The sequence below is a fragment of the Erinaceus europaeus genome, chromosome 15 (genome assembly GCF_950295315.1).
Source record: "Erinaceus europaeus chromosome 15, mEriEur2.1, whole genome shotgun sequence".
Lineage (NCBI taxonomy): Eukaryota > Metazoa > Chordata > Mammalia > Eulipotyphla > Erinaceidae > Erinaceus > Erinaceus europaeus.
Genome location: NC_080176.1, coordinates 63881456 through 63908791, shown reverse-complemented (window position 1 = coordinate 63908791; position 27336 = coordinate 63881456). Strand labels below are relative to the sequence as shown.

Genomic DNA, 27336 nt, shown 5'->3' with positions numbered 1-27336 from the left:
ATTCCAATGCATTCTAACTTTTGTCCTTGGAACATTAAGGGTTAGCTGCTTGTCCCCCAGACATATGGGTGACAGGCAGCTCCCCAGCTCTACTCAGATGTCAGGAAGACAGTCCCCTGTCACTGTGTCCTGGCAGGTCTCAGAGCTCCCAGAGTCAGGGCCTGGGGACCAACCAGGGTATCTGTCAGCACATCCTGCCCTTGGACCAGACAAAAAAATGAATTTCCTAGACTGCAACTGGATTGCTGGTCCTTGGTGACAGTCTGTCTGTCCTTGTTCCCAAACCATTGTTACCACTCTCAAATATTTACAGATAGGAGATCAAAGATGGAAATGGACAGAATGAAGTCAACAGCTCCCTTCGGAAATAGACTCTGGGCCTCTCTCCCAGCCTCTGTTTCCCCCCTTTGCAGACGTGGAGAGATAGAGGCAGGGAATTGAAATAACCTCCCCAGACAGCTTGCTTAATCTGGGCCGCGAGCTATCAGGACAGGGCAGGCAGCGCCAGCTAAACACAGAGGCATTGTGGAGTTCCTGCTCACAACCCGTTCCCAGAGGCGGGCTGGCTCGCAGAAGCCGGTATCACAGAGATAAAGCCTCATTAGGATGGAGCCAGACGGAAGATGGAAAAGGAATTTTATTTGTCTGTGCCTTTGTTTCTACTGAGAGACAGACAAAAGTAGCAAAGGTCATTGGACGCAAAACACGAAATTTGACCAGTGACAGAGGAGACTCTTGGAGTTTTGTTTTTGCTTTTTTGTTTGTTTATTTGTTTCCTGAATCCATAGTTTCTGAACCCTGATCTCCCTATTTGGAGAGAGGCATCTGTGATGAGCTGCTGAGTCTCTGTCCCCCTTTCCCTGTGGCACTGTCACCTCTCCTTAGCCTCCCTCTCATCTTCGGGTTCAGGCCCTGCGCCCCAGTCCACTGGGCCACACTGCTTCTCCAGTAGCCCCCAGGGTCACATGCGCCCCTCCCCCGGCCTCTGCTCTGCCCACCTGCACAGAGGGGCTCCCCAGGCTCAGACCAAGCTCCAGAGGCAGGTTCTGTCACTCCCCACACACCTGCCCTTCCGGCTCGCTCCCACCTCTCTTCCTGCCGCTTTCCGTTTTCTGAAAGCCTAAATCCCTGCAGCTCCTGGGCCTCCGCCCTGCGTCTCTGCCTCCATGCCTTTGCCTTTGTTCCTTCCTCTGCCGCAGAGGTCCCTCCTCCCACATTCACATGCCAAGAGTCCTAGCCATTGTCCACAGAACCCCAGTTGCCACTTCCTCCTTGAAGCCATTCCTGATGCCCCCAGCTTCAAGAAAGTCTTTTCCCGGGACTCCATCCAAGCTACAGGCTACAGTTATTTGTCTTCTTCACATGATCCTTAGTACTTCTGCTTGTTCTTATCTCTGTTTTTATAGCTGTCTTATCTCCATGCTTACACTATAAACATCTTGGTGCAAGGCCTGTTTCTGTCCTTTTTGGTAACTTCCAGCAGCCATTTTCATTGAGAAGCCAGGGGCGGGGCGGAGCGAGTGATCACAGGAGAGTACTGAGAGCCACTTAAAAATTTTTTTAGTTGTCTGTTTTTTATTATGTATTAATTTATTTTTTAGATAGACGATGAAAGAGATCACAGCACCGAAGTTTCCTTCTGAACCTGGTGGGGGCCAGGTTCAAACCGGGGTAGGTGGTCACACACCTGACAAAGCTACACATCTAAATGAGCTACTCCACCACCCCTGTATTTGTTTTTATGAGGTTATAGGATCAGACCCAGGGCCTCAGGCATGCAAGGCATGTGTTCTGCTACGGAGCCACCCTCTGGCCCCCCATCAAGGACTTTCTAAGTTATCACAGATTTGATCACTGTGCATGTGGCCCTCACAGAGGAGCACCTCAGAGACACCAACATGTGTGAAGGTTTGTGGCATCCCTTCACTTGGCCAAACTTCCAAACACTGCCCTCTGCAGGGAAGGCTTCCCCACCCCGAGCAACGGCCGCCCCCAGGCCCTCCATCTTGGCAGCCTGCCCATCTGGTCTGGATCACAGGGTCTGACCATCCCCTGAGCCCCTGGCAGGAAATCTCATCCCTTCCTCAGCCGAGTGTCACCTAGGACCATGGGCACCATGTTTCTAGGAGCACACAGGGACATCCAGACCTGAGCCCTGAACCCATCCAGCCGCCCTATGGCAAAAGTGGAAGCACAGAACTTTGGGCAGGCAGTCAGCTTGCAGTGAAGGGCCAGGGAGATAGCTCAGCTGGTGACACAGGACTTGGATGCCTGAAGCCCCAGGTTCAGTCCCCAGCACCACATATGCCAGGAGCTCTCTCACTCATAAAAAACACACTTATTTATTATTTTTTAATTTTTTTCTTTTTATTTTCCCTTTTGTTGCCCTTGTTTTGTTTTTTATTGTTGTTGTAGCTATTATTGTTCTTAATGATGTCATCGTTGATGAATAGGACAGAGAGAAATGGAGAAAGGAGGGGAAGACAGAGGGGGAGAGCCGGAGGCTCGAACCAGGATTCTTAAGCCGGTCCTTGCACTTTGTGCCACATGTGCTTAACCCACTGCGCTGCCGTCCAACTCCCTTACACATTTATTTTTATCTTCGAGAAACTGAGAGGGATGGGAGAGAACCTAGACAGGATCCGGCAGATCTTCTCCACCCCTTAAAGCTTCCTTCCTGCAGGTGAGGACTGAAGGCTCGAACCTGGGTCCTTGTACATGGTAACATGAACTCAACCACTGCCCAGACCACTAAAATAAACATATACTTCTTTTTTAAAAGTTTTTTATATTTATTTATTTATTTATTTCTCCCTTTTGTTGCCCTTGAATTTTTATTGTTGTAGTTATTATTGCTGCTGTTATTGATGTTGTCGTTGTTAGATAAGACAGAGAGAAATGGAGAGAGGAGGGGAAGATGGAGAGGGAGAAAGACAGACACCTGCAGACCTGCTTCACCGACTGTAAAACGACTCCCCTACAGGTGGGGAGCTGGGGGCTCGAACCGGGATCCTTATACTTCATACCACTTGCGCTTACCCCACTGCACTACCACCCGACTCCCACAAATACTTCTTTTTAAAAAGATTTGCTGCAGAGCAGAGGGAAGTAATCGTGCCCTAGAAAGGACATCTTAGCTAGACAGCGTGGCCTCAGAAAAACGGTGGAGGAGGGAGTGGCCCCGGAGTCCACTGTGGCAAAGGCTGGGCGTTGGGGAGGAGGAGAGGGAGCCGCTGAGCTGGACCCTTCTGTACCTATCCCAGAATCTGTCTGAGTCAGAACCGGCCACCAGAGTAGCTTGCTCTGGCCTCGGCTGACACTGGAGAGCTGCTGTTTGCTTTCATCTGACCTCTCTAAGGAAATGTTAAGGGGTCATCACTTTTCTTAAATGCTTTCTGCATTGCAAAGAGTGATCCTGGAACTTAATGTGTGCTCACAGTGGGTTATTGTAAAAGTTCTCACTTATGTCGTAATACTCAGGTTAGTATTTATTTTTATTTTTTATATTTATTTATTTACCCTTTTCCTGCGCTTGTTTTTTATTGTTGTAGTTATTATTATTGTTAATGATGTCGTCGTTGATGGATAGGACAGAGAGAAATGGAGAGAGATGTGGAAGACAGAGGGGGAGAGAAAGATAGACACCTGCAGACCTGCTTCACCGCTTGTGAAGCGACTCCCCTGCAGGTGGGGAGCTGGGGGGGGAGGGGGGCTCGAACCGGGATCCTTACACCGGTCCTTGCATTTAGCAGCACGTGCACTTAACCCGCTGTGCTACTGCCTGACCCCCAGTATTAATTTGTTTACTTGTGATTAATAGTGATTGTGAGAGGACAAGGTATAGAGCTCCACGCCACATCTATCACTAAGGTTCTGTGTCCCCACCCTCCCAGCAATAACTGCCATACTTCTTGCAGGCTCAGAAACAGTCTGTTTGCTTCTGGTTTGTGTGTGTATTTGTTTGTTTCTGCAAGTTCCTGTGTGTCACTTCTCTGGATTCCACATATGAGTGAAACCCTCTAGTAGTTGTCTTTCACCTCTTTTATTCACTAAGCATAGTCACCTCCAATTCCATCCATTTTGTCCCAAACGACACACTATCATCTCTTTTATTGCAGAGTAGTATCCCATGGAGTATATATCCCATAACTTATTTTTTTAATTTTTTAAATTTTACAAAGCTATTTTATTTCTGATTTGTTGTGGGTGCACTTTTTTCAGATAGAGAGGAAGAGACCCCGAGGCACTGAAGCCCCCTGTGACACAGTGTTCCCATATAGCTTCGGCTTTGTCGCTATCATTGGTTTATGTTACAGGATCACGTGTCAGCAGGGGCTTGAATCCACACCATTCCCACCACCAGAGTTCTGAGTCTTCAGGCACCCCCACTGCAAGCCACCACAGCTCCCCTAAGGTTATGGATATGGACCAGCCATCATCTCTACAAACACCTGTCTATACTTACCCATAACTGCTCCCTTTTTCTTCCTGATCCAATCTTCTCTTCCCCTCCAAGCCACTCATGACATCACTACTACCTCCGTGTCCCTCTCCTTTTCCTCCCCTCTCTCAGGGTGCTGGTAGAGCTGGAGTTCAGAGCCCTCTTACCTTCTTCCTATCACTTCTCCCCCACTGGGAGTATGGATCAAGGTTGTTTTGGGAGCAGAAGGTAGGAGTTGGCTTCTGTATTGCTTCTCTGCTAGACGTGGGTGTTGGCAGGTCTATCCATACCCCCAGCCTGTTTCTATCTTTCCTGTATAAGTACTGAGCACTAACTGATTACACCACTGGAGCTCCTGTTTCTATCTTTCCTTAGTGAGTCAGAGCTCTGGAGAGGTGAGGTTCCAGGACACACTGGTGAGGTCACCTGCCCAGAGAGGTCAGGATGGAAACATGATAGCATCTGTAACTTGGTGTCTGCCCATAACTTCTTTTTCTTCTTTTTCTTTATTGGGGGATTAATGTTTTACATTCGACAGTAAATACAACAGTTTGTACATACGTAACATTTCTCAGTTTTCCACATAACAATACAACCCCCACTAGGTCCTCCTCTGCCATCATGTTCCAGGACCTGTACTCTCCCCTACGCCCCACCCCAGAGTCTTTTACTTTGGGACAATACACCAACTCCAGTCCAGGTTCTGCTTTGTGTTTTCTCTTCTGATCTTGGTTTTCAACTTCTGCCTGAGAGTGAGAACACCCCATATTCATCCTTCTGTTTCTGACTTATTTCACCTGACATGATTTCTTCAAGCTCCAGTCAAGATGGGCTGAAAATGGTGAAATCACCATTTTTAATAACTGAGTAGTTTTCATTGTGTATATAGACCACAACTTGCTCAGCCTCTCATCTGTTGTGCCCATAACTTCTTTATCCAATCATCTGTCAGTGGGCATTTAAGCTGCTTCTACTCTGGCTATTGTGAATAATGCAGCTATGAACGTAGGAGTGCATATGTCCCTTTGAATTGGTGTTTGCATGTCCTTTGGAGAAATGATACACAGGCTAGTGTTGAAGGGTGCAGTTATACAGTGTCTGGGCTTGGCACCAAAATAATTCAGAGGAGGGAGTTTTGAGGGGGATGAAATAGAATGACGATGAGCTGATGACTCACAGCTGCCCGGTGGGCACACAAGGCTCCCTGTACTCTCCTCTTAACTCATGTGTCTGTGGACAGTTTGCCCTTGTTAGATGATGGGTCCTTAGTGGTAATAGGGACGCTCCTTACCCATCACTCTGGTGGTATGTGGTAGGCAGCCTCCTGGGACTGGCACGGCTACAGCCCAGCCACCAGGACAGTCTGAAAACAACCCAGAGCCAGCCGTTTGGCTGGGGTCTTGGTGCAGCCCTGCCAGCCAGATGCAGAACACTTCCACCGTTGTGTTAAAACATCAGGTTTGTTAAAGCCCCCACAGTCATTCATGATTAAAATGTAAATAGTAGGACAAAGCAAGGAAGGATGTCTGGGTGACCAGGTCACCTTGCAAGAGGTATTTAATCAGACGTTTTATCTTAAGGCATTTTTCTTCATCAGAAGGCGTTCTGTGTGGTCAGCAGGGAGGAGGTAGGAGTGATGGAGTGACCGGTCAGTAAACACCATGTCCTTTTTCCCTTCATCTGCTGCGAATGCAGGGAAAGCAACGCTTAGAAAAGCCCAAAGCCCAGATTCTGCCATGCCTGGCATGCACAATACTTCTCTTTAGGCGAAGTTAATAGTTTTTACCTTGGTTTTCTATTTCTACCAAATTTAGATTTAAAAAAAAAAAAACATATGTTCCACATTCTTTTGTTCAAAGTAAACCCCAAGTATAAAAGGGAATTTTATTATTTAAATGTTTCCTATAGCCACATCTTAAGAATGCAATATGTTGATTATTTAAATTGAGACTTTCCCCCTTAGAGATATCCTTTAAGATGTTTTGTGGATATTTTCAAGGTAAATTCCAATTTGATTTGATTTCCATGCTTGCAGTCTATAACAAATTGAGTTATCCATGGTTAGTCCCGGAAAGTAAATTATAAGAGATAAGCAATGTCTCTTTCTTCATTGGAAATATGTAAATTCGGGATAATTGGAGCCTGTGCTATAAGACTCCTGCCCTCTAAGCCGCTGCTGCATCTTCAGATCCAGCACCCTCAGCTCCTCGCAGCTCCATCACCTGGGTAACAAGTGGCAGAGCTCAGCGTGGAAAAGGAAGTGGGGTCCTGAGGTCCTGGCTTCCCAGTTAGCGTTTGGCTATGACCTCGCTCACAACACAAGAGATGGGCTCCCAGGGCCCTCTGTGAGGGCTTGCCTGCACAAGAGAGGGGGATGGGCTGACCGGGTCAGGGGGGCTGGCCCTGTGTGGACCCCCAGCGAGTCCCAGCCAGTCTTCAGCATCAGGGCCCAGGAGCCACTGCGGGACTCAACTGTAGTAGTCATGGCTCATGGAGGTGACTTTGCCCAGGTTGCTAATATCAGAGCCAGGTCTCAAATCCAGACAGCCCAAGTTCTGCCTCCACTAGACCATTCACAACATAGATGGGAGAGATACATTACTCTTAAATGTTTATTGTCATGTTTATTTATTGGCCTGTCAGGTCTTCATGTCTGCATGACTCCATTCATTCATTCATTTATTGATTTATTTAAGATGGTGTCTCTCCTCTCTTTTTAAGTTTTTTATTTATTATTCAATAGAGACAGAGAGAGATTGAGAAGAGAGGAGGAGGTAGAGAGGGAGAGAAATACAGGGACACTCATGAAACTTTCCTCCTGCAGGTGGGGACCAGGGACTTGAGCCTGGATCCTTGTGCACTGTAATGTGAGCATTTTACCAGGTGCATCACCACCTGGCCCCTCTCCTCTCTCTCTCTCTCCCTCTTTCTCTCTCTCCCTCCTCCCTCCCTCCCTTCCTCCCTCTCCCCTTCCCTTCCCTTCCCCCTCTCCCTCTCCCGCTCCCTCTCCCTCTCTCCCCTCTCTCAGGGACCTGAGTTTGGACTCCCAGCACCACATGGGATCACCATGTGCACTCTACCTAGTAAGCCACCTCCCTCACTTCCTGCCTTCTCCTACCCCACTCTAACCATTATGTTAATATGATTTTCAGAACCTTGGCAAGAGTAACAGCTGCCACAGGGAGTACTGGGTGCCGCTGCCTTAGCTCTGAGACCCCAGTCTGTCTCCAGTGCGTAACTAACCAGAGTCAAAATGTTCTGCCTGGCCCAGCCTCAGCTCTCAGACTCCAGTGGCAGGGACTTGGTGGCTACCAAGGCCCTGACCTGTCCCTCAGGTGACATATACAGCCACTTCACTTCCACCACATTCCTGGCACAAAGAGCCTCCCCCTGGCATGTGGCCCTGCCCACCCCTTACCATATCAGGGACAGAGTTGGTATCCTGTAAGCAGCCCTCCGTCTGCTCAGAAGTTGTGGGAAGTTCCCTTCTTGAGGAAATGATAGAGAAAACGAGGCTGGCCCTGAGGCCGCTACAGTGCTCCATCTGGGGTACAGCTGACCAGCTTTTCAACTGCTGAGCACCAGAAGTGAAGCACAGAGCATGTGCCTGTTTGCACGGGCAAGGGAAACAACAGGACCCAGCCAAGGCCTGTGTGGATGGCATAGTGGAGCTCCGCACGGTCTGCAGCTCTCTCAGTGACTTGTGGCTGGGAGGCTGGCCAGGCTGCTTTGTGATCCCAGTAGCTTGTCTGTTACCCTCTTCTCTGTTTGGTTTTGGAAAGCGGGGAATTTGAATAGTCTTTATTTCCACCATAACATTGATGACTTAAAGCAGTAGATGCCTTCATGCATGGGCTGGTTTAGTTGTGGGGCTTGATTAAAGGCCCTGAAGTTGGGCCTCCAGTGTCTCCAGATAGTCCTAACTGACCTGTGTCAGATCTAGGAAAGCGGGAGCATTAAGCGATGGCTGAAGAAGAGTGTGAAGTGACTTGAGGGGCTGCAGAGTCCCCTTCAGCCTTCCCTTCCTGCGCCATCGCTGGGCCTCGCCAGACCTGCCTTCCTCCAGCCCTTCCAGCCCATCATAATCTTTGCCTCCACATCCTCACTGCATGAAGGCCTTTATCCAAAAAAACTGAAGTTAACATTAAGGCTGAAGAGATAGAATAGTAGCTATGCACAAGGGCCTTCATGCCTGAGGCTCCAGAGTCCCAGGTTCAACCCCTCAGCACCACCACCATAAGGCAGAGATGAGCAGTGTTCTAGGAAAAATTAAACATAGTACTTAGTAAAATAAAATATTTGCCCAGAGTAGATCAATGTTCAGCCTTTTTAGCCACCTTGCAGCTGAGCACTACAACTGTTAAGAATACAGGTCATGCAGGCTGGGAGTATGGATCGACCTGCTAACACCCATATTCAGCGGGGAAGCAGTTACAGAAGCCAGACCTTCTACCTTCTGCACCCCACAATGACCCTGGGTCCATACTCCCAGAGGGATAGAGAATAGGAAAGCTATCAGGGGAGGGGATGGGATATGGAGTTCTGGTGGTGGGAATTGTGTGGAAATGTACCTCTCTTATCCTATGGTCTTGCCAATATTTCCATCTTACAAATAAAAATTCTATAAATAAATTTTTTAAGAAGACTAGCAGTCATGGGCCCAGCCAGGTGCAAGGACCTGGGGCAGTGCTGCAGGGTCTCCTCTTCTCCCCCATTTGTCTTCTGTCCCCTCTCTGTTTCTCTCTGTATCTATCCAAATAATAAATCAATAAATTCAATATTTAATGATAAATGAAGAATGGGGCGATGAGGGCCATAGCACAGTGGTAGCACATGGAACTTTTTTTGCCTGAGGCCTCCAGGGTCACAGACTTTGTCCCCAGCACCACCAAATGCCAGAATGTTCTGGCCTCTATTTCTGTCTGGCTCTCTATCTCTCCTCCCCTCTAAAATAAATCAAATTTGGAAGGTGGGGGATAGACAGATGGACCAGGTCCTACTCTATCCATTTAGAACTTCAGACTAAATAGAATGTTCTTACTGAGGGCTGGAGAGATAGCACACTATTGATAAGAAGGCCTTCTTGGGGAGAGAGCACGGTGGCAGCATACCACACTTGCATGCCTGAAGCTCAGGCTCCATCACCAGCACCACTCTGTACCAGAGCTGGCTGGGCTCTGGTCTCCTTATCTGGCTGTCTGTCTGATAAAAATAATAATAAACAAGCCTTTAAAAAGAAAGAAAAAACTCCTGACCCTTTCTGTCTAGAATTTGTCTCCTGCTCACAGCATCTCTGAAGACAGACAGCACTTAACATAGAATCAGTAGGCATACTCATCACACTGAGAGACTCCTAGCAACATTCAGACCTACTCAATTTTCAGATGCTACACTTTCTTTTTTTATTTTCCTTTTCTGTGCCTTTCCTCTGATCACTTTCCCTTTTTTCTCAGGACCTACACAGAAGGTTCCAGCCTGTCTGTCTTAGGACCAACCTTGCCAACAGGCCAAAACAGCCCCCAGTGCACACTCTCATGTTTGATTTCTGCAGCATTTTACCTGTGGAACCTGAAATGAATTAGTGTTACTCTCAGCCTCAGTTTCCCCATATGCCAGTAAAGGAACTGACCAGGTGGTGTCTGAACCTTTCCCTCCCCCGTCTGCTGGGACACCTTTGCAACTGTGTCTTTCTCTATTCCTGAGGACCTTTACTCCCACATAGGACTCTTGTCTCCATAATCCGAATTGTTTTTAACTCTGGTCATTCTCTCCTTCCTTCCTTCCTGAATCAGGGAGTATTTGGAGCCCCAGAATGTACACATCTAACAGGGGGCTCCTGAGCGATGTTGACCCCACTGTGCCATGGATCTCATCTCTCTGTCGTGCCTTTGGGACAGTGGTTTGATGGGACATATAGCAAATGTGCTTGCACACACACCAGCATCACCACCACCTCTGCCCCAGTTCCTTTAATACATTTCAACTTTTATCTCCTTTGCACCTCCCTCCCCAGTGCCTGATGAAGCCAGGAAAAAATAAAGTGTAATTCAAATTCTGACCCTACTACACCTTTAGAATCCAGCTTCCACTAACCTACCCCTTTGTCACCCTGCACACTCACGCACACGCAGGCATGCACGCACACACACACTTGATTGGTTGCTGCCCTGCTTGCCCCTGCTAGAAGTGCCTACCTTACCCCTTTCTTCCTGTCCTTCACAGCCTGGTCCCACTGCTTCTGTGAAGTCCCCGGACTTGTAGAGGTAGCAAGGTCCTTCATATAAATGCCTCCTTGGGGGCCAGGCGGTGGCGCAGGGGTTTAAGCGCATGTGGCGTAAAGCGCAAGGATCGGCGTAAGGATCCCGGTTCAAGCCCCCAGCTCCCCACCTGCAGGGGAGTCACTTCACAGGCGGTGAAGCAGGTCTGAAGGTGTCTGTCTTTCTCTCCTCCTCTCTGTCTTCCCCTTCACTCTCGATTTCTCTGCCCTTTCCAACAACAATGACAGCAACAATAACAACAATAGTAACCACAACAATGATAAAACGACAAGGGCAACAAACAGGAAAAAATAGCCTCCAGGAGCAATGGATTCATAGTGCAGGCACCGAGCCCCAGTGATAACCCTGGAGACAAAAAAAAAAAAAAAGAGAGAGAGAGAGAGAGAGAGAGGAGAGAGAGAAAGGAAGGAAAAAAAAAAAAGAAATGCCTCCTTCACTCTTTCCTGGTCTTACTGGTGTTTAGCCATGAGATTGCTATTTGAGTATTTAGTTGCTGCATTTATATTGTCTCCTTCCTAGCTGCTCAGCTCCAGGAGAGTAGAGATTTTGATTTACATTAGCTAGACCCCTCTATGTCTTCCACCAAACAGGTTTGTTAATCAATTAACATGAAGCGAAAAGGCAGGAAGAAAAAAATCGAGTGGCTCTGGGAGCTCTGGCAGCCCTCATGTGTCTGTGTCACAAAGGATATGGCTGCTTTCATGGACCTAATGTATGTTTTGATATTTATTTACTTTTATTTTTTTAATATTTATTTATTCTCTTTTTTTTTGCCCTTGTTTTATTGCTGTAGTTATTATTGTTATTGATGTCATTGTTGTTGGATAGGACAGAGAGAAATGGAGAGAGGAGGGGAAGACAGAGAGGGAGAGAGAAAGATAGACACCTGTAGGCCTGCTTCACCACCTGTGACACAACTCCCCTGCAGGTGGAGAGCCACAGGCTTGAACTGGGATCCTTATACTGGTCCTTGCGCTTTGCGCCACATATGCTTAACCCGCTGCACTACCGCCCAGCTCTCTGTTTTGACACTTTTTTCTTTTTTTTTTAATTTATTTTCCCTTTTTTTGCCCTTGTTTTTTTTATTGTTGTTGTAGTTATTATTGTTTTGTTATTGTTGATGTTGTCATCGTTGGATAGGACAGAAAGAAATGGAGAGAGGAGGGGAAGACAGAGGGGGAGAGAAAGAGAGACACCTGCAAACCTGCTTCACCGCTTGTGTAGCGACTGCCCTGCAGGTGGGGAGCCAGGGGCTCAAACAAGGACCCTTGTGGTGGTTCTTGAGCTTTGCACCACGTGCGCTTAACCCACTGCACTACCGCCCAACTCCCTGTTTTGACATTTTTAAATCTCAATTTTTCCAAACTAAAAATGGGCAATTGTGAGTTGCCACCACCTATTTGGACTCCTAAGGACAGATTGTGGAAGCCAGCAATTAGCTCACCTGGTACAGCGCACACTTTACCATGCACAAGGACCTGGGTTCAAGCACACAGCCACCACATAGGAGCACCCCACAAAAGGGAAGTTTCACAAGCAGAGGGGAAGCCTGAGCAGTGCCATGGTGTCTCTCCCCTCTCTGTGCTTATCTTTCTGTCTGTCTCCCTCTCTGTCTCCATTTACCTGGAGGAAAAAAAAAAAAGGAAAAGAAAAGTCCACCCTAGCGGTGGAACCATGCAGGTATGCAGCTCTCGTGGCATGTGTGAGTGATATAGAGCACCTATATACATACCTCTATTCTACAGAGACCTCCTAGTTCTGTGACTACAATACAGCAGGTGTAAATACGGAGAGCGCGTGTGTTATGATGGCCCAATCAGCAGGGTGATTATTCTACTGTTTGCTGTAGCTTTATAATTCAGTACATAGCAGGGCAGGCTGCCTCTGCTATTTTTCCCTTTTTGGTCCTAGTTCTTAAATCACAGAAGTCTCCCCTGTGTGGGTGGTGGTTTCATCCCTGCCGTCAGTGACCCACTCAGCCACCCACTTTGCTCTGTCTTGGCTTCTTCCTGTTTCCCCTGAGCTGATCACACAGACTGCTTTGATTACTTCTTTCTGATGCAGGCATTGCTTATCTCCTGTCTCAGCCTTGCAGCCAGTCAGTGTCTCCCTGCTGATAGCAGTTTCAGAAATGAGAAGGACGCACTGGGAGCATACGCAGTGTGACACACGCAGCACTAAATCAGGTCTTCGAGTTATTTCATAATGTTGACTGTCTGCACAGGGGTGAACACACACACACAGCTAGTTCATCCATGACGTTGTTGGAACAACGTGGAATGACACTGCTTTTCCAGAGAGAAGAAGCAAGCCTGAATTTCAAAGAGTTTGGGGTGGAGGTTAATATATGTGCTTATTGTACTAGAACAGTTTCTTGAAAAAGTAAACATGTATATTTTATATGAACTCCAGTGAACTTGGTTGATAAGGGTTTGTGTGTTATTTGTACGTCTGTACCTTCTCATCTTAAAAAGGTAGAACAAGTAGCCCTGGAGGTTGTACAATGGCTAGGGTACCCGACTCACAAGCACGAGGTTCCAAGTTCAGTCCCCGGTGTCACATATGCTAGGATGGTGGCCTGGCTCCTTCTCTCTCGATAATAGATAGACCTTTAAAAGCAGAAAGAACAGGAGTAAATGTGTAGAGGTAGGGATATCTGGTCCCGCTTAGTGTTGAGGTTTTATGATCCTCTGATTTCTCAAGAACTAAAGGCTAAAGAAATTGATGAATGGGGGGAGGTTCTAGCCAGCCGTGGCTGGTTTTGTGGGTCCTAATTACTTCATCTTCTGGTAGTATTATCTCATATGCCCACAATTTTGTACCTTCAAAAATAAGAGATATCCATGAACGAGATCTAGTAAGATAGAGTCCCTTTCTGAAGTCAACTCCAGCAGCAGCAACAAAGAATTCTGAAGTAGGTTGTAAGGCAAAGGTAAGCATAATCATTAATATGCATTTCTTTGTGAGATATGCAATAATAGGAGTGCATGTGAATGCCATTACCGCCACCAAAGGTCTGTGTCCCTCCCCCACACACACAGTGAAGCTATATATCTACCCTCACCCTCGACCCAGAGATTTTTTACTTTGGTGCAATACTCCAGACTCAGATTCTGCTTTGAGAAAAGAAAAAAAAAAAAAAAAACAGAAAAGGAAACTCAATTACTATGTATTTCTAAATCCTAGATACTTCACCTAATGCATTTTTAAGTATTTTTATTTAAATTTTTCACTTAAAAAATTACCTTTTTTTTTTTTTAGTCGACTCACATTTGGTATTTTGTTTTAGGGGTATGATTTAAATTCTAAAAAAAATCACACTCAATGAAAATTTTTTTTAATTTTTAAAAATTTTTGAAAACTACTTTAGTTCTGACACTGATATGAGTGCTTAGGCAGCCAGTCAGCCTGATCACCTTCTGCGTGTAGCCAAGGCAGAAGGCCTGCTGTGCAGTGTTTAGGGAAACCCAGCAAACGACTATTGCGAGGACTAATCTAGGGATTCCGCCTCAGTTCCTTTTTCTCCAGATTTCCTCACTCCCTTTTTCCCAATGTGAAGAGGTAAACAGATCTCATTAAGTGCTTTAAACTCATTGACAACTCACGTGAGTGTGACCACAAGCCAGGACTGTCACATTAGACAAAAAGTCACAAGTCTGACTTATCCACTCAAGGACCATGCTTGGCTCAGTAGGAAGTCCAACCCATAATGGCCTATCTGGTTAGGCACACAAATGCACAAGGACGTGGGTTCAAGCCCCTGGTCCCCACCTGCAGGGGCAAAGCTTTGTAAGTGGTGAATCAGGGTTACAGGTGTCTTTCTTTCTCTCCCTCTGAACCTATCCCCTACTCTCTTGACTTCTGCCTATCTCTATCCAATAAATAAAAATAATAAATTAAAAATAAAACTATTTTTTAAAAAAGGAAGTCCAGACCCTGGGAAAGTGAGAGATGAAAGCTGAAGGCAGCCCCTTTTCCTCAACCCGCCTGAGCTTGGTGCTATGAGCAAAACAGGAGAGATAAAAAGCAAAGTAAATATCATAAACAGAGGGCAGTGCTGTAGTCTCTCTCTCTCCCTCTTTCTCTTTCACTCTCTCTCTCTCATGCAATGAGTAATAGATAAATGTAATCTCTTTAGACCGCAACATCAGTCAGATCTACATGGGAGAGGTCTTCCCTGGGCAGTGCCCCCCATCTGCTTGAGGCTCCCCTCTTCCTCCTGCTCGGCCACCCCACTGGAGAGGACCAGTTAATCCCAGTTCCTCTGTGGCCTCAAGCACAACGCCTGGTATAGAGATGGTGAGCACCAAGCTTGTGCTGGTGGTGGCACCCCCTCACCATGCAAACCCACACCACCCCCGTCTCCCCATTCATTCTGAGGCCTGATGTGTTCTTTCATTTTCTATTCTTAATAAGCCATGAGGCTACCTGATTTTAAACTGCCCTGTGCTCCCTGGAGCCATGCCGAGTGCCTGCTTGAGTTTCTCCTGCTATCTGTATAATCTCTAGGTGGAACAGGGAAAGCTCCACTGAACTTCTGTGGTAATAAAATTATTGCAGCTGAGCCCCAGCATCTGTGCACGGAACTTCCTGTGGGTTTCCTCCTGGACACGTGACTGACAGCAGAGACCGTCTTGAAAGCGTTTGGTCTGCTTGTTATGTCCGTGCCTCAATCACCAAATCAGACCTTTGCTTTGTCTCTGGGCCGGGCGTCCGGATGTCCCACTGTGGTGGGTTAATTCGCTGGGGCTGATAAAAACATTCCGGCCAAACTAGAGAGTCTAACATTACCCCTGGCTCCAAAAATCAAAACAGCAGGACTGTTGTAAGTTGCCCTGGATTGAGACCAAGCACCAAGCTTGCTATAGGCTTTCTGTACTTGGCGAGCTGAGGCATGGAGCAGCTGGCTCAATAAGAGGGGCAGAATCCTGGAACCAAGGTGGCCAGCAGCCCACCCTCCACTAGCCTGTTCTAGAATTCTCCTCCCCCCCTCCGCCCCCCCCCGTTCCCTTCTCCACTGCCCAGAGCTTAAGTGACCCTCAGACCCATCACTGATTGGAACACAAAGGGGCCTGAGAAATGGAGAGAGCTGTGGGGTGAGAGGAGCTGGGCCCAAGTCAGAGCTGGGGAGGCCTAAGAATGGCCGGCAGCGTCTGTTGGCCAAGTCCACAGTGAAGACGCACTCCAGTGAGGAAGCCAGCTTCCTCAGCCATCCCAGGACGGCATCATTGTTCTCCATGGGCTTGAAGAGGAACCTAGAGGAAGAGGGGCTTTTCCTCGGCCGCTGATCTGACATTCAGACGATGACATTCCTTGGACTGAGTCCTGACAGAATGTGTCCCCAGTGTCCATTGGTGCTAATTAAAACCTTTTGTCTCTTTTCCTTAACTCTCAGGCTTCTGAGGTACTCTAGAGGAGCATATGTTTTGCGGACTGTCTGTTTAAACCTCGCTCTGGTTCCCCAGACAGGTAGTCTCAGGGAGGGGAGGGGGGCTCAAAATAAATGCTGCTCAACCAAAGTTATTCCCACCCAGTCACTGGGCGAAACTGCTTTCAAAACTCTCTTCCCACCTCTGCGTGTTGCCTGCCCTTTTAAAGCATCCCAGCGCACTGTCTTCAAAACAGCTCATGGCAGGGTAAAGGAAACTCTGCCTGGTGCTTGCAAGTGTCCACTATGAACAGCCAGTCTAGAGAACATGCTCTTCTGCTTATTCTGTTGATGCTGGTGGAAAGTTCTAGGCAATAAGCCGAGAAGTAAACCTGCAGCTCCCATGTCCCCTACACAGAAAGAGGAAGGGAGGGAGAAAGAAAGGGAGGGGGAGAGAGAGGGAGAGGGAGAGGGAGAGAGAGAGAGAGAGAAGAGAAGAGAAGAGAAGAGAACTAACACTGACTGCACAGGCATGCTTCTTGGGATATATATATATAGAGAGAGAGAGAGAGAGCAAGGGACTCAGACACACAGGCTGTGTGACACAGTGGTCAGGGGACCTTGAATACATGTTTGAGGCCCGTTCTTGTTCCTGGGAGGATATGGAAACCTCAGGAGCTACTCTGCTCATCCCACTGGGGAGGGCAACCGGTGTCCTTCTGCCTCGGGTTCTACCCCTCCCAGCTCCGTCCCCTTTGCCGTGGCCTCTACCGTCGTCGTGTTTGCTATACAGGAGCGTCAATGCCTGTATCCCAGATCCCAGAGTTACTGTGCACGTCTGAAGCCACACACCCATGTAGCTCACAGTGTGGGTCCTGTGCCTGATGTCCACACCCCAGGGTGGGAGGCAGATGATCCACAGGCATAAGGCCTGCACTGACTGCTTCAAAGGAAGTGAACTGGTGAGCTGAGGGAGAGAGAGACTCGTCGTGGTCTCCTCAGGCGCTTCTGTAGGGAGTGGGAGTGGGAGCACTCAACAATCATCACTTGCCGGGAGCTCAATGTCCTCATCGTCCTGGCCCCCATGATGCCGGCCACTCAGTCACGGTCAGCTCAGGACGGGGCACCACACCCTCAACTCCCTCATGAAAGTTATAACTTTTTTTTCAGTTTGTATTGTTCATTTATTATTTATTAGATAGAGACAGAAAGAAATTGAGAAGGAAGGGGGAAGTAGAGGAAGAGAGAGTTTTCCCCCTGCAGGTGGGGACATCGCGGAGGTTGCTAGACATGTCCCATACTCATACGGGAAGGCTAAGCCACGCTCCTGATGTCACCTGTATCTTGGAAGTGTCCTTGTGTCCTCATTAGATAGTCAGAAGCCCACCCAGGTCCAGTCCCCCTTCCAGCCAAGTTCACAACACCCAGCCCACAGTACTAATGTATAGGTTAGAAGTCTTGTGTTAGTTCATTCAGTTCCTCATTCAGCAAATAATGACTCCAGAGAAAGGAGGCAGTTCTTCAGAACCAAGTCTCTGGGTAACTTTGCTTTGTTCTCTGCAAATGTTGATGAAGATGAATGAAGCTGTCACTTGTGAGCCCTTTGCCAGAGGCTTCTGTTCTGGGGGGGGGGGGAACCTGGCCTGCAGGGGTGCTGTGGTTACAGGTCCTTCCTGCCTCTGATGCTGAGAGTCAGGGAGCAGAGCTGACACACAGAGACATGCCCCTTTGTCACTGCCTTCCTGCTTTTCCCGTGCTTTCTTCTGGCTACTTCAGAGATTAGATGAGTGAGTGTGTGAAGTGTTTGAGCATGCCTGCCAGGTAATAGGTGATTGTGTCAGCTGTCAAGACTAGCCGTTCACTCAGAACTGAGTTTATAAAAACTTGACTGGGCAGACTAGAGGAAAAGCTTCCTACTGAGTCCGCACGTTTGCTGCCCCCAGCTGGAGTTGGTGCTGCTGTTGTTCATGTGCCAGAGCGATATACTACTTGTGGGCTGTTCTGGCTGCTCTGAGTCCCATCCGGTGTGGAGATTTTGTTTATAGTGTCTGAAGGCTGTATCTGTCTCTTGTCAAAGAGTTTACTTTCGAGTTAGAAGTTTTACTGTGATTAAGGGATGGGGAGAGATGGGTTGCTATTCTGATATTGATCTATATCCTGACATGCATCATTTTACTGAGAGGTTAGTGGTTTATAGCATAGCTGTTGACACATGGCTGTGGTCTCTCAGCTCCCTGTGGAAGGTGTCTGCAAAACACTCTCAGCCCCAACTTAGGTTCATTTCCACCACCATGTGCCAACACTCAGATGCCCTCTTCACCCGCCCTCCTTGCCCAGAGTCCTTTGATTTGGTGCGGCACTCCACACCCGGCCCAGGCTTTACTCTGTTGCTCTTTTCCAGATACCTGGTATAATTTTGAGCTGAAAGGAGGAGACGCTTTATCAAGAGGCAGCACAGTCCTGGGGCTGCCGGCTGAATGCCCCAGTGGCATTTCCCTTGCACTGCCTAAGGATGCTCTCTAACTTGTTCCCCTTTCTGACTGAACAGTCATCAGCGTCTCCCCCAATCCAAGATGGCAGGGAGACCAAGTGCTGCCCCTTTGGGAGGCTCTTACCTGCGTTTCGTTAATTCCGCTGGAAGGATGCTCACAAGCAAGTGTATCTGCTCAAGTTCCTGTCTTCTTATCCCTACAACAGGAAGTGTGGCTGGGGGACTGCACTACCACACGAGGTGGAGAGTGTTCTCTTTCCCGCTGACATAGGCACTGTGTGGGCTCTGACCTCTACAGCCTGCCAGCTCTGCGCCCACTCCCAGACCCTCACTTTCCTCCCAGTCAGTGTGAGCAGTCATTCTCAAAGGTAGGACTTCCACCTTCATTACTAGGCCTTAAACACCTTTCCTTCTTCAGACACTGCTCCCATCCTTCCCAGATTTTGACATCACTGTGGACTTGTGAGCATCTTCGTAGGGACCAGTCCTATGCTGACCCTGTGCCATGCAGAGAGGGAGAAGAGTAATCCTGGAGGGCTCCCTGGAGCTGGGGGGATGGAATTAAGGACAAGGCACAGGGCAACTATGATTCAGGCATCACTTTTTCTTAATCTGCCATTTTTTCCTTGTGATTCATAGTGGGTCACAAGATTCTAAGACTTCAGGGTATAGTTCCACACCAAACCCACCACCAAAGTTCTGTGCCACCCACCCACCCAAGGATAACCATCATAGTTCTCACAAAGTCTTAGAAACTGTTTTGCTTCTGGTTTCTTTGTTTTTGCAAGTTCACGTGTCTCAGTTCTCAATATTCCACATCTGAGTGAAGCCATCCAGCAGTCGTCTTTCATCTCTTTACTTACTCTGCTAAGCATGATCACCTCCTGTTCCATCTATTTTATCCCAAAGGACACAACATCATCTTTTTGTTTGCAGAATAGTATTCCATAGAGTATGTAGCTTATAACTTCTTGAGCCAGTCATCTGTCGTTGGACATTTAGGCTGCTTCCACTCCTTGTCTTTTGTGAATAATGCAGCTATGAACATGGGGGTGCATATGTCCCTTCGAATTATTGTTTGTATGTCCATTGGATAAATGCCTAAGAGTGATATTGCGGAGTGATCAGGTGATGACACTTTCTTTTAAACTTGTTTGTTTTTGATAGAAACAGAAATCAAGAGGGAAGGGGAAGATAGGGAAAGAAAAAGAGCGACACCTGCAATACTGCTGCATGACTCACAAAGCTTTTCCCCTGAAAGTAGGGACTGGGAGCTTCACTTTTATTTGTTTAAAGAATCTCCATTGGGGAGTCGGGTTGTAGCGCAGCGGGTTAAGCACAAGTGGTGCAAAGCACAAGGACCGGCATAAGGATCCCGGTTCGAGCCCTGGCTCCCCACCTGCAGGGGGGTCACTTCACAAGCGGTGAAGCAGATCAGCAGGTGTCTATCTTTGTCTCCCCCTCTCTGTCTTCCCCTCCTCTCTCCATTTTTCTCTGTCCTAGCCAACAACAATGACAACAATAATAACTACAACAATAAAACAACAAGGGCAACAAAAGGGAATAAATAAAATAAATATTAAAAAAAAAAAAGAGTCTCCATGCAGTCTTCCCAAATGGCTGAATCTGTGTCACTTTTCAAACCTTCTGCACAGCCACCTGCCCACAGGCCTTATGACCTAGACCCAGCCATTAGGCTGCCCAGCTCGCCTCACTGACCTTCCAAAAGTGGGCTTGGCCATGTGGGACTCAGAAAGACACAGGGGGGTGGGCAGTGTGGAGACCACCAGGCGGGGTGGGGGGGGGGGCGCCCAGACAGACTAAGCACGCAGGGAGCACTCAGTAGCTTCCTACTGTGACGCGTGCTGATTTATTGACCCATTGATTTTCATGGAAAACAGTGTCATTGTAGGACCCGAGAGTCAGCTCAGTGGCCAGGTCATGTGCTGTGCCAAGCAGGTGGCACAGGTCCAAGCCCAGCGCCACCGGAGAAGTGTATCAGAGGAGGGCCTGGGGCTGTGCTGTATCTCTCTCACTCCACCTGTGTGTGTAGGTTTATCTCTCCATGTCTCTTTTTCTCTGAATGAATGAAAAAGTGGCCAGAGTGGTAAAATGCCTATATAAAAAACCCCAGCTCTGAGGAGAGAGGGAGAGGGAGAGGGAGAGGGGGAGAGAAGGGGAGAAAAGCAGAATGCCATTGGGGCTGGAGCATATTTTTTAGTGGAGAAACACTTGGTTTGTATTTCTGTGGCTCTAGGTTAGAACTGTAGCTAAGAAATAAATAAATAGTGAAGGATGCCATTATGTTGCCTTCTGTATAAAAGCACCTGGTCCCAGAGTCTTTGCCAGCTCCAAGGATTGTCCCCACCCACCCCCACCACCCACCCCCAGTTCTGAGAACCTGGTCAGGGCCAGGAGCATCAGAGTGGGCAAGGAAGCTTGCTAAGGGAGCCGGGGCCTTGGTCTGGGGATTGGGTGACGAGGAGGTGGAAACTGGCGGGGCCCATCAGTCAGCGCGGGGAGCATGCTACACCCCTAAACTGGCCAAACGTTGCCAGCCAGACTGGCCTGAACTGCCCAGCTGTCAACACCACGGGCCTGGCCTCCACTGAGGCCACAAGCTGCTAGAAGTGTGGAGCTGAGGAGGTCAGTCTCTACACACTGGCGAGTTTTTGCCAAGGTGCCTGAAGGCTGGGGTACAGAGAGCATGAGGGGGCCCAGGGCCAGGTGTGCTGGAGTCTGGGCCCCTAACAAAGCCTATCTGTATGTTCTGCGCTGACATGGGGCCGTGAGGGCTGCAGAACAGAGGTCTGGTTCTCCAAGCCCAGAGTGTGCCCTCCTTTCCAAGATGTCTGTACCCCAACGCCCAGCCACCACAAAGCATCTCTGCTCCTTCCACTGTCCAGAGGCCTGAGAATCTACACAGAGCTCTGATCACTGCCAGAGCTCTCAAATCACTGTGTGTGCATGTGTGTGTCCCACCAGCCCTCTCTTTCCTCTTAGTGTTTTTTTCATTTTTTTCTTTCCTTTTTCTTTTTTGTGTGTATGGTGCCAGAGATTGAGCACATGCCAGGCATGCACTCTACTCACTGAGCTATATCCCCCAACCCCATCCTCTGAGCCTCCTTTGAACCCACCCAACTCGATTCATGTCAGTCCAACCAGTATGCCCTTCTGGCCCTGCTAGGTGCCCCACCCCCAGTCTTCCACACTGCGGATAGGTGTCTAACCCCTCCCCCCATTGATGCCCAGGAATTGGGGCGGGGGCTGTGGAGCCCTAAAGGTGAAGCCTCTGCAGTCGAGCCTTCCCTCAACTGGCACAAGAGGGAGTCTGTGTGAGCCAGCTTCCACCCCTCTCCCAGTGCTGATATCACCTTCTGGCCCTGCAGGTCAGTGCTTCCCCCAGCACAGATCAGCCAAAGCCCCAGTGAGTCTCCAGGGCCCCCAGGCTTACCTGCCCCCTTTACCCCCCACTAGGTCTCCAGCATCTGCTTAGGAAGCTGGAGTCTCAGAAAGGCCCAGGGCCCTCTGGCCAGCTGAGTATCCAGGGGCACCACCCTCTGCACCCCACAGCATCACTTTGTTGTTGTTGTTGTTGACCAGACTTATAGTGGTGCAAGAGATTAAACCTGGGGCCTTTGGAGCCTCAGGCTGAGTCTCTTTGCATAACAATTGTGCTGTCTCCCCTGGCCCATGGCCCACAGCTTTGCACTGCTGCTGCTCTCACATGGAAACATGAGGTCAGGGTCCAGCGGTGGCTGGCCTGATTGTACACACATGTTACAATGCACAGGGTCCCCCAGTCTCCCCACCTGCGGGGGAAAGCTTTGCGAGTAGTGAGGCAGTGTTGCTGGCATCTGTCTTTCTCCCTCTCCGTCACCCCTCCCCCTTCGATTTCTGGCTGTCTCTATCCAATAAATAAGTAAAGATTAAAAAAAGAAGAAAGAAAGATGAGGTCATAGTGCAATCTTGTTTCCCTTGCAGAAATTTCCAGAACTGAAATTTAAGTACGTGGAAGAGGAGCAGCCCGAGGAGTTTTTCATCCCCTACGTCTGGTCTCTGGTCTACAACTCGGCAGTCGGCCTGTACTGGAGCCCACAGGACATCCAGCTCTTCACCATGGATTCCGACTGAGGGCACCGCCACTGGCACCCCACCCCGCCAGGCAGCTCCTCCCGTCACGTCACGTCACGTCACGTCACGTCACGTCACACAGAAGCTGATGGGTGGCCAAAGAGGAGCCCACCTCAAGAGCCTGTGCCAGTCAGCACAGACCACCCAGCATAGATTGTAGAGCATAAAAGGGGCGCCCAGTCATAATAAATGTAAAAACCTGCTATCCACATGCTATTCTCTTTACAAACCAAAAATTTAGAGCTTTTTCTAGGAACCTGATGCCTTAGGCATGTCACACTTTACCAGGACATTCTCTTACACTTTTTTTTCTCTTTCTTCCTTTATTCTTTTTTTTGTCTAGTGTATGTGTACGTGTATGTTTCTTTCCTTCAACATTAAGAACTATCCATACGCTTCCAGACAATTAGCCTTGCAGAAAAATAAGAACTATCCATGGAGGCTGGGTGGTGGCGCACCTGGTTGAGTGCACACATTACAGTGCACAAGGACCTGGGTTCAAGCCCCCAGTCCCCACCCGCAAGGGGAAAGCCTCACGAGTGGTGAAGCAGGGCTGCAGGAGTCTCTCTGTCTCTCTCCCTCTCTGTTACTCCTTTCCCTCTCAGTTTCTGGCTATCTCTATTCAATAAATAAAGATAATTGAAAAAATGTTAGAAGAAAAAAAAGAATCATCCATATGAAAAGTAGACAAAGGGAATCAGCTGGTGTCAGAGCCGCGGCCCCTCCCCCATGAGCCAGAGCTGCCCCCACCCCCACCCCCAACTGTCCTGTGGATTTGGCTGAGCCGCAGCCAGAATTAAACTGGAGGCCAGCACAAATTAAGTTCATCTACTCTGAATTAATCACTGGAAAGAGAAAAGCTTCATTTTGAAAGCAGTCTCTTTATTTTTATTGGTTTCCCCCCCTTTTCTTTAACCAGATTAATCGGAGAGAAAGGGAACAAATCTGATTAATAGAATATTCCACATAAATGAAAGACATGTTTTTCTTCTCATTTCTGACTTTTGAAACACTCTCAGGTGGGGGCCAGGGGCCTGTACACACCCTGCAGTGGGTCCTGAACTGGAGGAAGGAGCTTCTCCAAGGCGACCAGTCTCCTGTGCAACCCCAAGGGACTGCGCTAACAGAGGACATGCCCGAGGGCCCCTTGGTCCTGTCCCCACCATGCCAGGCCCCCTCATGGTCTCTGTCTCAAAGGCAGACTGTTTGCTCCTCTACAGCGAGCTCAGGTTCCCAGCCGAGACTCAGTGCCTGCTTCTCCCTGCTGCTCCTGACGTCAGGCAGAATGTCAGGGACCCGCTTCTCCTGCCCCTTGTCCCTGGGCTAGACACACACACACCCCCCCCCATCGTTTCAGCCCATCACTGTCTTCTGCAGTCACAGGGGAGCCATCTTCAGCCATACAAGCTGTGCGGAAGGTGGGCCATGCAGCCCAATGTGCTCCCCACCTCAGCTCTCCGGGCGCATGGACTTAGGAAGGGCTGTGACGGGGGACTCTTGATTTAAGGTCACATAGAGAGATGTCACGGCTTCTGCTCAGTCTGGTTGGGAGGTGGAAGGGAGATTAAAAGTAGAAGGAGACATCCTTGCAGAAGGAGGAAGTGATGTGACTATCATTTCAGGTAGCAATTATTTTTATTTTCTGCGTGAGGACCTGGCCTACAGCTTTTACTCGTTTCCCAAGCATGTGACCTGCTGCCCTTCTCTGAACCCAGACACAAAATTGCTCCTTTAATCCGAGCCCCGCTACAGCCCTAGAGCTAGCCCCTGAAGCTGAGGGCTGGGCAGGGCCTGGGGGACAGTCTGGCCCTCAAAACCGGGTCCTCGAGGGCAGACACCAAGGAAGCCCCAATTGACAGAGCCTGTCTCCAGCAGCTCGCAGCCTCAGTTTCTCAGCCACCCAGGACAAACCCTCACTGCCCTCACAGCTCAGCTGAGGCTTCAGCTAGTCCCGTGCGCCCCCGAGAACTCCACATCTCGGCCTCACAGCTCTGAAGAGCTTCCAGGAGTCTCTTTATTTTGGTGAAAGACTTGTTACATGGCAATAAAGATGCTGACATGATCAGCTCGAATCACGCTTGCATTCATGTTGAATCTTCACTTGCTTAGGCTTTTGTTTCTTTGTTTCCCACAAAACAGAGAATCCAGCAAGCCCAGGGCCCTTGCGGTAGGATGGAAATTAACATCCTACTTCCTCCAATATGTGAGGGTCCTGCCACTGCATTTTATAATTATGTTTTTTAAAAGATTTTATTTATTAATGAGAAACATAGGAGGAAAGAGAAAGAACCAGACATCACTCTGGTACATGTGTTGCCAAGAATTGAACTCAGGACCTCATGCTTGAGAGTCAGATACTTTATCCACTGCATCACCTCCTGGACCACTATAATTATGGGGTTTTTTTGTTTGTTTGTTTTTGTTTTTATCATCGCAATAGTCAGCTATGGTTTATGGTGGTGTGGGGATTGAACCTGGGACCTGGGAGCCTCAGGCATGAGAGTCTATTTGCATATCCATTATGCTGTCTCCTCTGCCCGCTAGCCACTACATTTCCTTTGAAAGCAATGTCCCCTTGCAACAGCAAGAGTTCAAGGCCCTGTGCACATAGCAGCCTTGTAAACAGAAGGCCACCTTGCAACAGCCTGGACAGAAGAGCATGGATGGGCCAGCCCAAGGGCAGACGCAGAAAGGGAAGATGTGAAGGGGTGAAGTCTAGAAAGAAAGCCATCCACACAGCCTTAGCCTTGGGGAGAACACCACCACAGCTGGAGAAGCAAGGATAGAGAGGAAAGAGCAGATGTCAGTCAGGACACAGGACTGCCTCCAGCTGGTGAGCACAGGCCTGAGGGATGCACATGGTGGGGAGTACTGTCAGGCCCCCAGTTTCCTGCCATGCTATTCAGCCAACCTGGGTTTTGCAAGAGGTGATCAAGTTTCCTGTGTCGTGCTTCTAGCTGATACTTTCCAGGTTTGAGTTCGCAAAGTCGGGGATGGGGGGCAACTCTCCCCTTTCCTCCTGCAGACTCAGTGGCCACCCCTTGATGACTTGGGACAGATCATGGGGCCTCTGATGAAGGCACCCTGCATCATTCTACATTGTCTTTCAGGTCCCAGTGTCCCCCACCACCTCCAGGAGTCACTAGGGGTCAGGGTTAGGGCCTCGGTGCCTGCACTACACAGCCACTGCTCCTGGAGGCCATCCCCCCCACCCCCATTTTGTTGCCCTTGTTGCCCTAATGATCTCTTGATGAAGAATCAAACCGCCAATGAGAGGGAGTCGGGCGGTAGCGCAGTGGGTTAAGCGCAGGTGTCGCAAAGTGCAAGGACTGGCTAAAGGATTCCAGTTCGAGCCCCCGGCTCCCCACCTGCAGGGGAGTCGCTTCACAGTCAGTGAAGCAGGTCAGCAGGTTTCTGTCTTTCTCTCCCCATCTCTGTCTTCCCCTCTCTGTTTCTCTGTCATATCTAACAATGACAACAATAGTAACTACAAAAAAAAAAACTGTAAATGAATGTGGCAAGCTGGGGAAGAGGGGGCTGGCTGGTGGCGCACCTGGTAGAGCACACACACATTACAGTGCACACAGACCCAGGTTCAAGCCTCCAGGCTCCACTTGCAGGTACTTCACAAGGGTGAAGCAGGTCTGCAGGTGTTGCCTCTCTCTGTCTCACCCTTCCCTTTCAATTTCTATCACTATATAAAATAATTTTTAAAAAACTGGGGAAAGCATCATAGAAAGCAGCCCACAGCTAGTGCTATGTTTGTCCATTCGGACATCCCCCATGGTGAGGGAGATTCACCCGTCACCCACAGGTCAGGTCATGCTTTGTAACCCCAAATCTCCAGACATCACTGGATCGACCTTCCCGTGGTGCATCCCGTGAGTACCCATTCATTGGGGAAACTGACGATCCTTCCTAGCCGACTGAATCCACATGGATCCCAGTCACTTTCAAAGCCAGCAACAAGCAGCTCCTGACAGCTTTCAAGCTGTTGGTCCTGCTCTTCGAGTCCTCCAACTTAATGTTGAGGGGCTGTCCTTTGCCAAACGCGTTCTTCTTCCAGACATCACAAGACTGTCAAAGCAGCATCTGCTCAGACAGCCCCTGGGATGGGCACACACTACAGAGCAGCAGGCCCTGAACACTGACCTGAATACAGACCTCACCATCCCATTAGCTTCAGGAAACATAAACTATTTCCAGGACTGAGGAGACAGCATAATGGTTCTGCAGAAGACTTTCATGCCTGAAACTCCGAGCTCCCAGGTTCAATTCCCCGCACCACCGTGAGCCAGAACTGAGTGGTACTCCGGTAAAAATAATTATAAACTTTTTCCATCAGGTTTCCAAGTTGTCAGTATCTGGAGAGCTGCTTGGATTACTTAGTCCTCTGCTGCTGTCAGTGGACTGTTCCTCAGGAGTACTGAGGCTCCCAGGGGCCCCACAGAGGCAAATGTACCTTCCCTCTGGAGGAAGCCAACTGCGGCTGGGTAGAATGTACCTGCCTGGCAGAATTCTAACATTGCACCCCCACCCCAGTGTAATGGTAGTAGGAGATGGGGCATTTGGTTTAGATGAGGATGGGACCCCAAGATGGGGTCAATACCTTTCTAAGAGAGTG

General features: G+C 48.8%; 1 protein-coding gene across 4 annotated transcripts in view; it reads left to right on the top strand.

Moving 5' to 3' along the window:
• DYM (dymeclin) overlaps positions 1–24788 on the top strand; it is a 467512-nt gene extending 442724 nt beyond the window's left edge. For all 4 annotated transcript variants that reach the window (XM_060173849.1, XM_060173845.1, XM_060173848.1 and 1 more), the window contains one exon: positions 22563–24788. In XM_060173849.1, coding sequence (XP_060029832.1) covers positions 22563–22712 — 150 coding nt within the window. In that variant the 3' untranslated portion in view covers positions 22713–24788. The remainder of the gene's footprint in view (positions 1–22562) is intronic.
• Positions 24789–27336: the final 2548 nt, after the last annotated feature.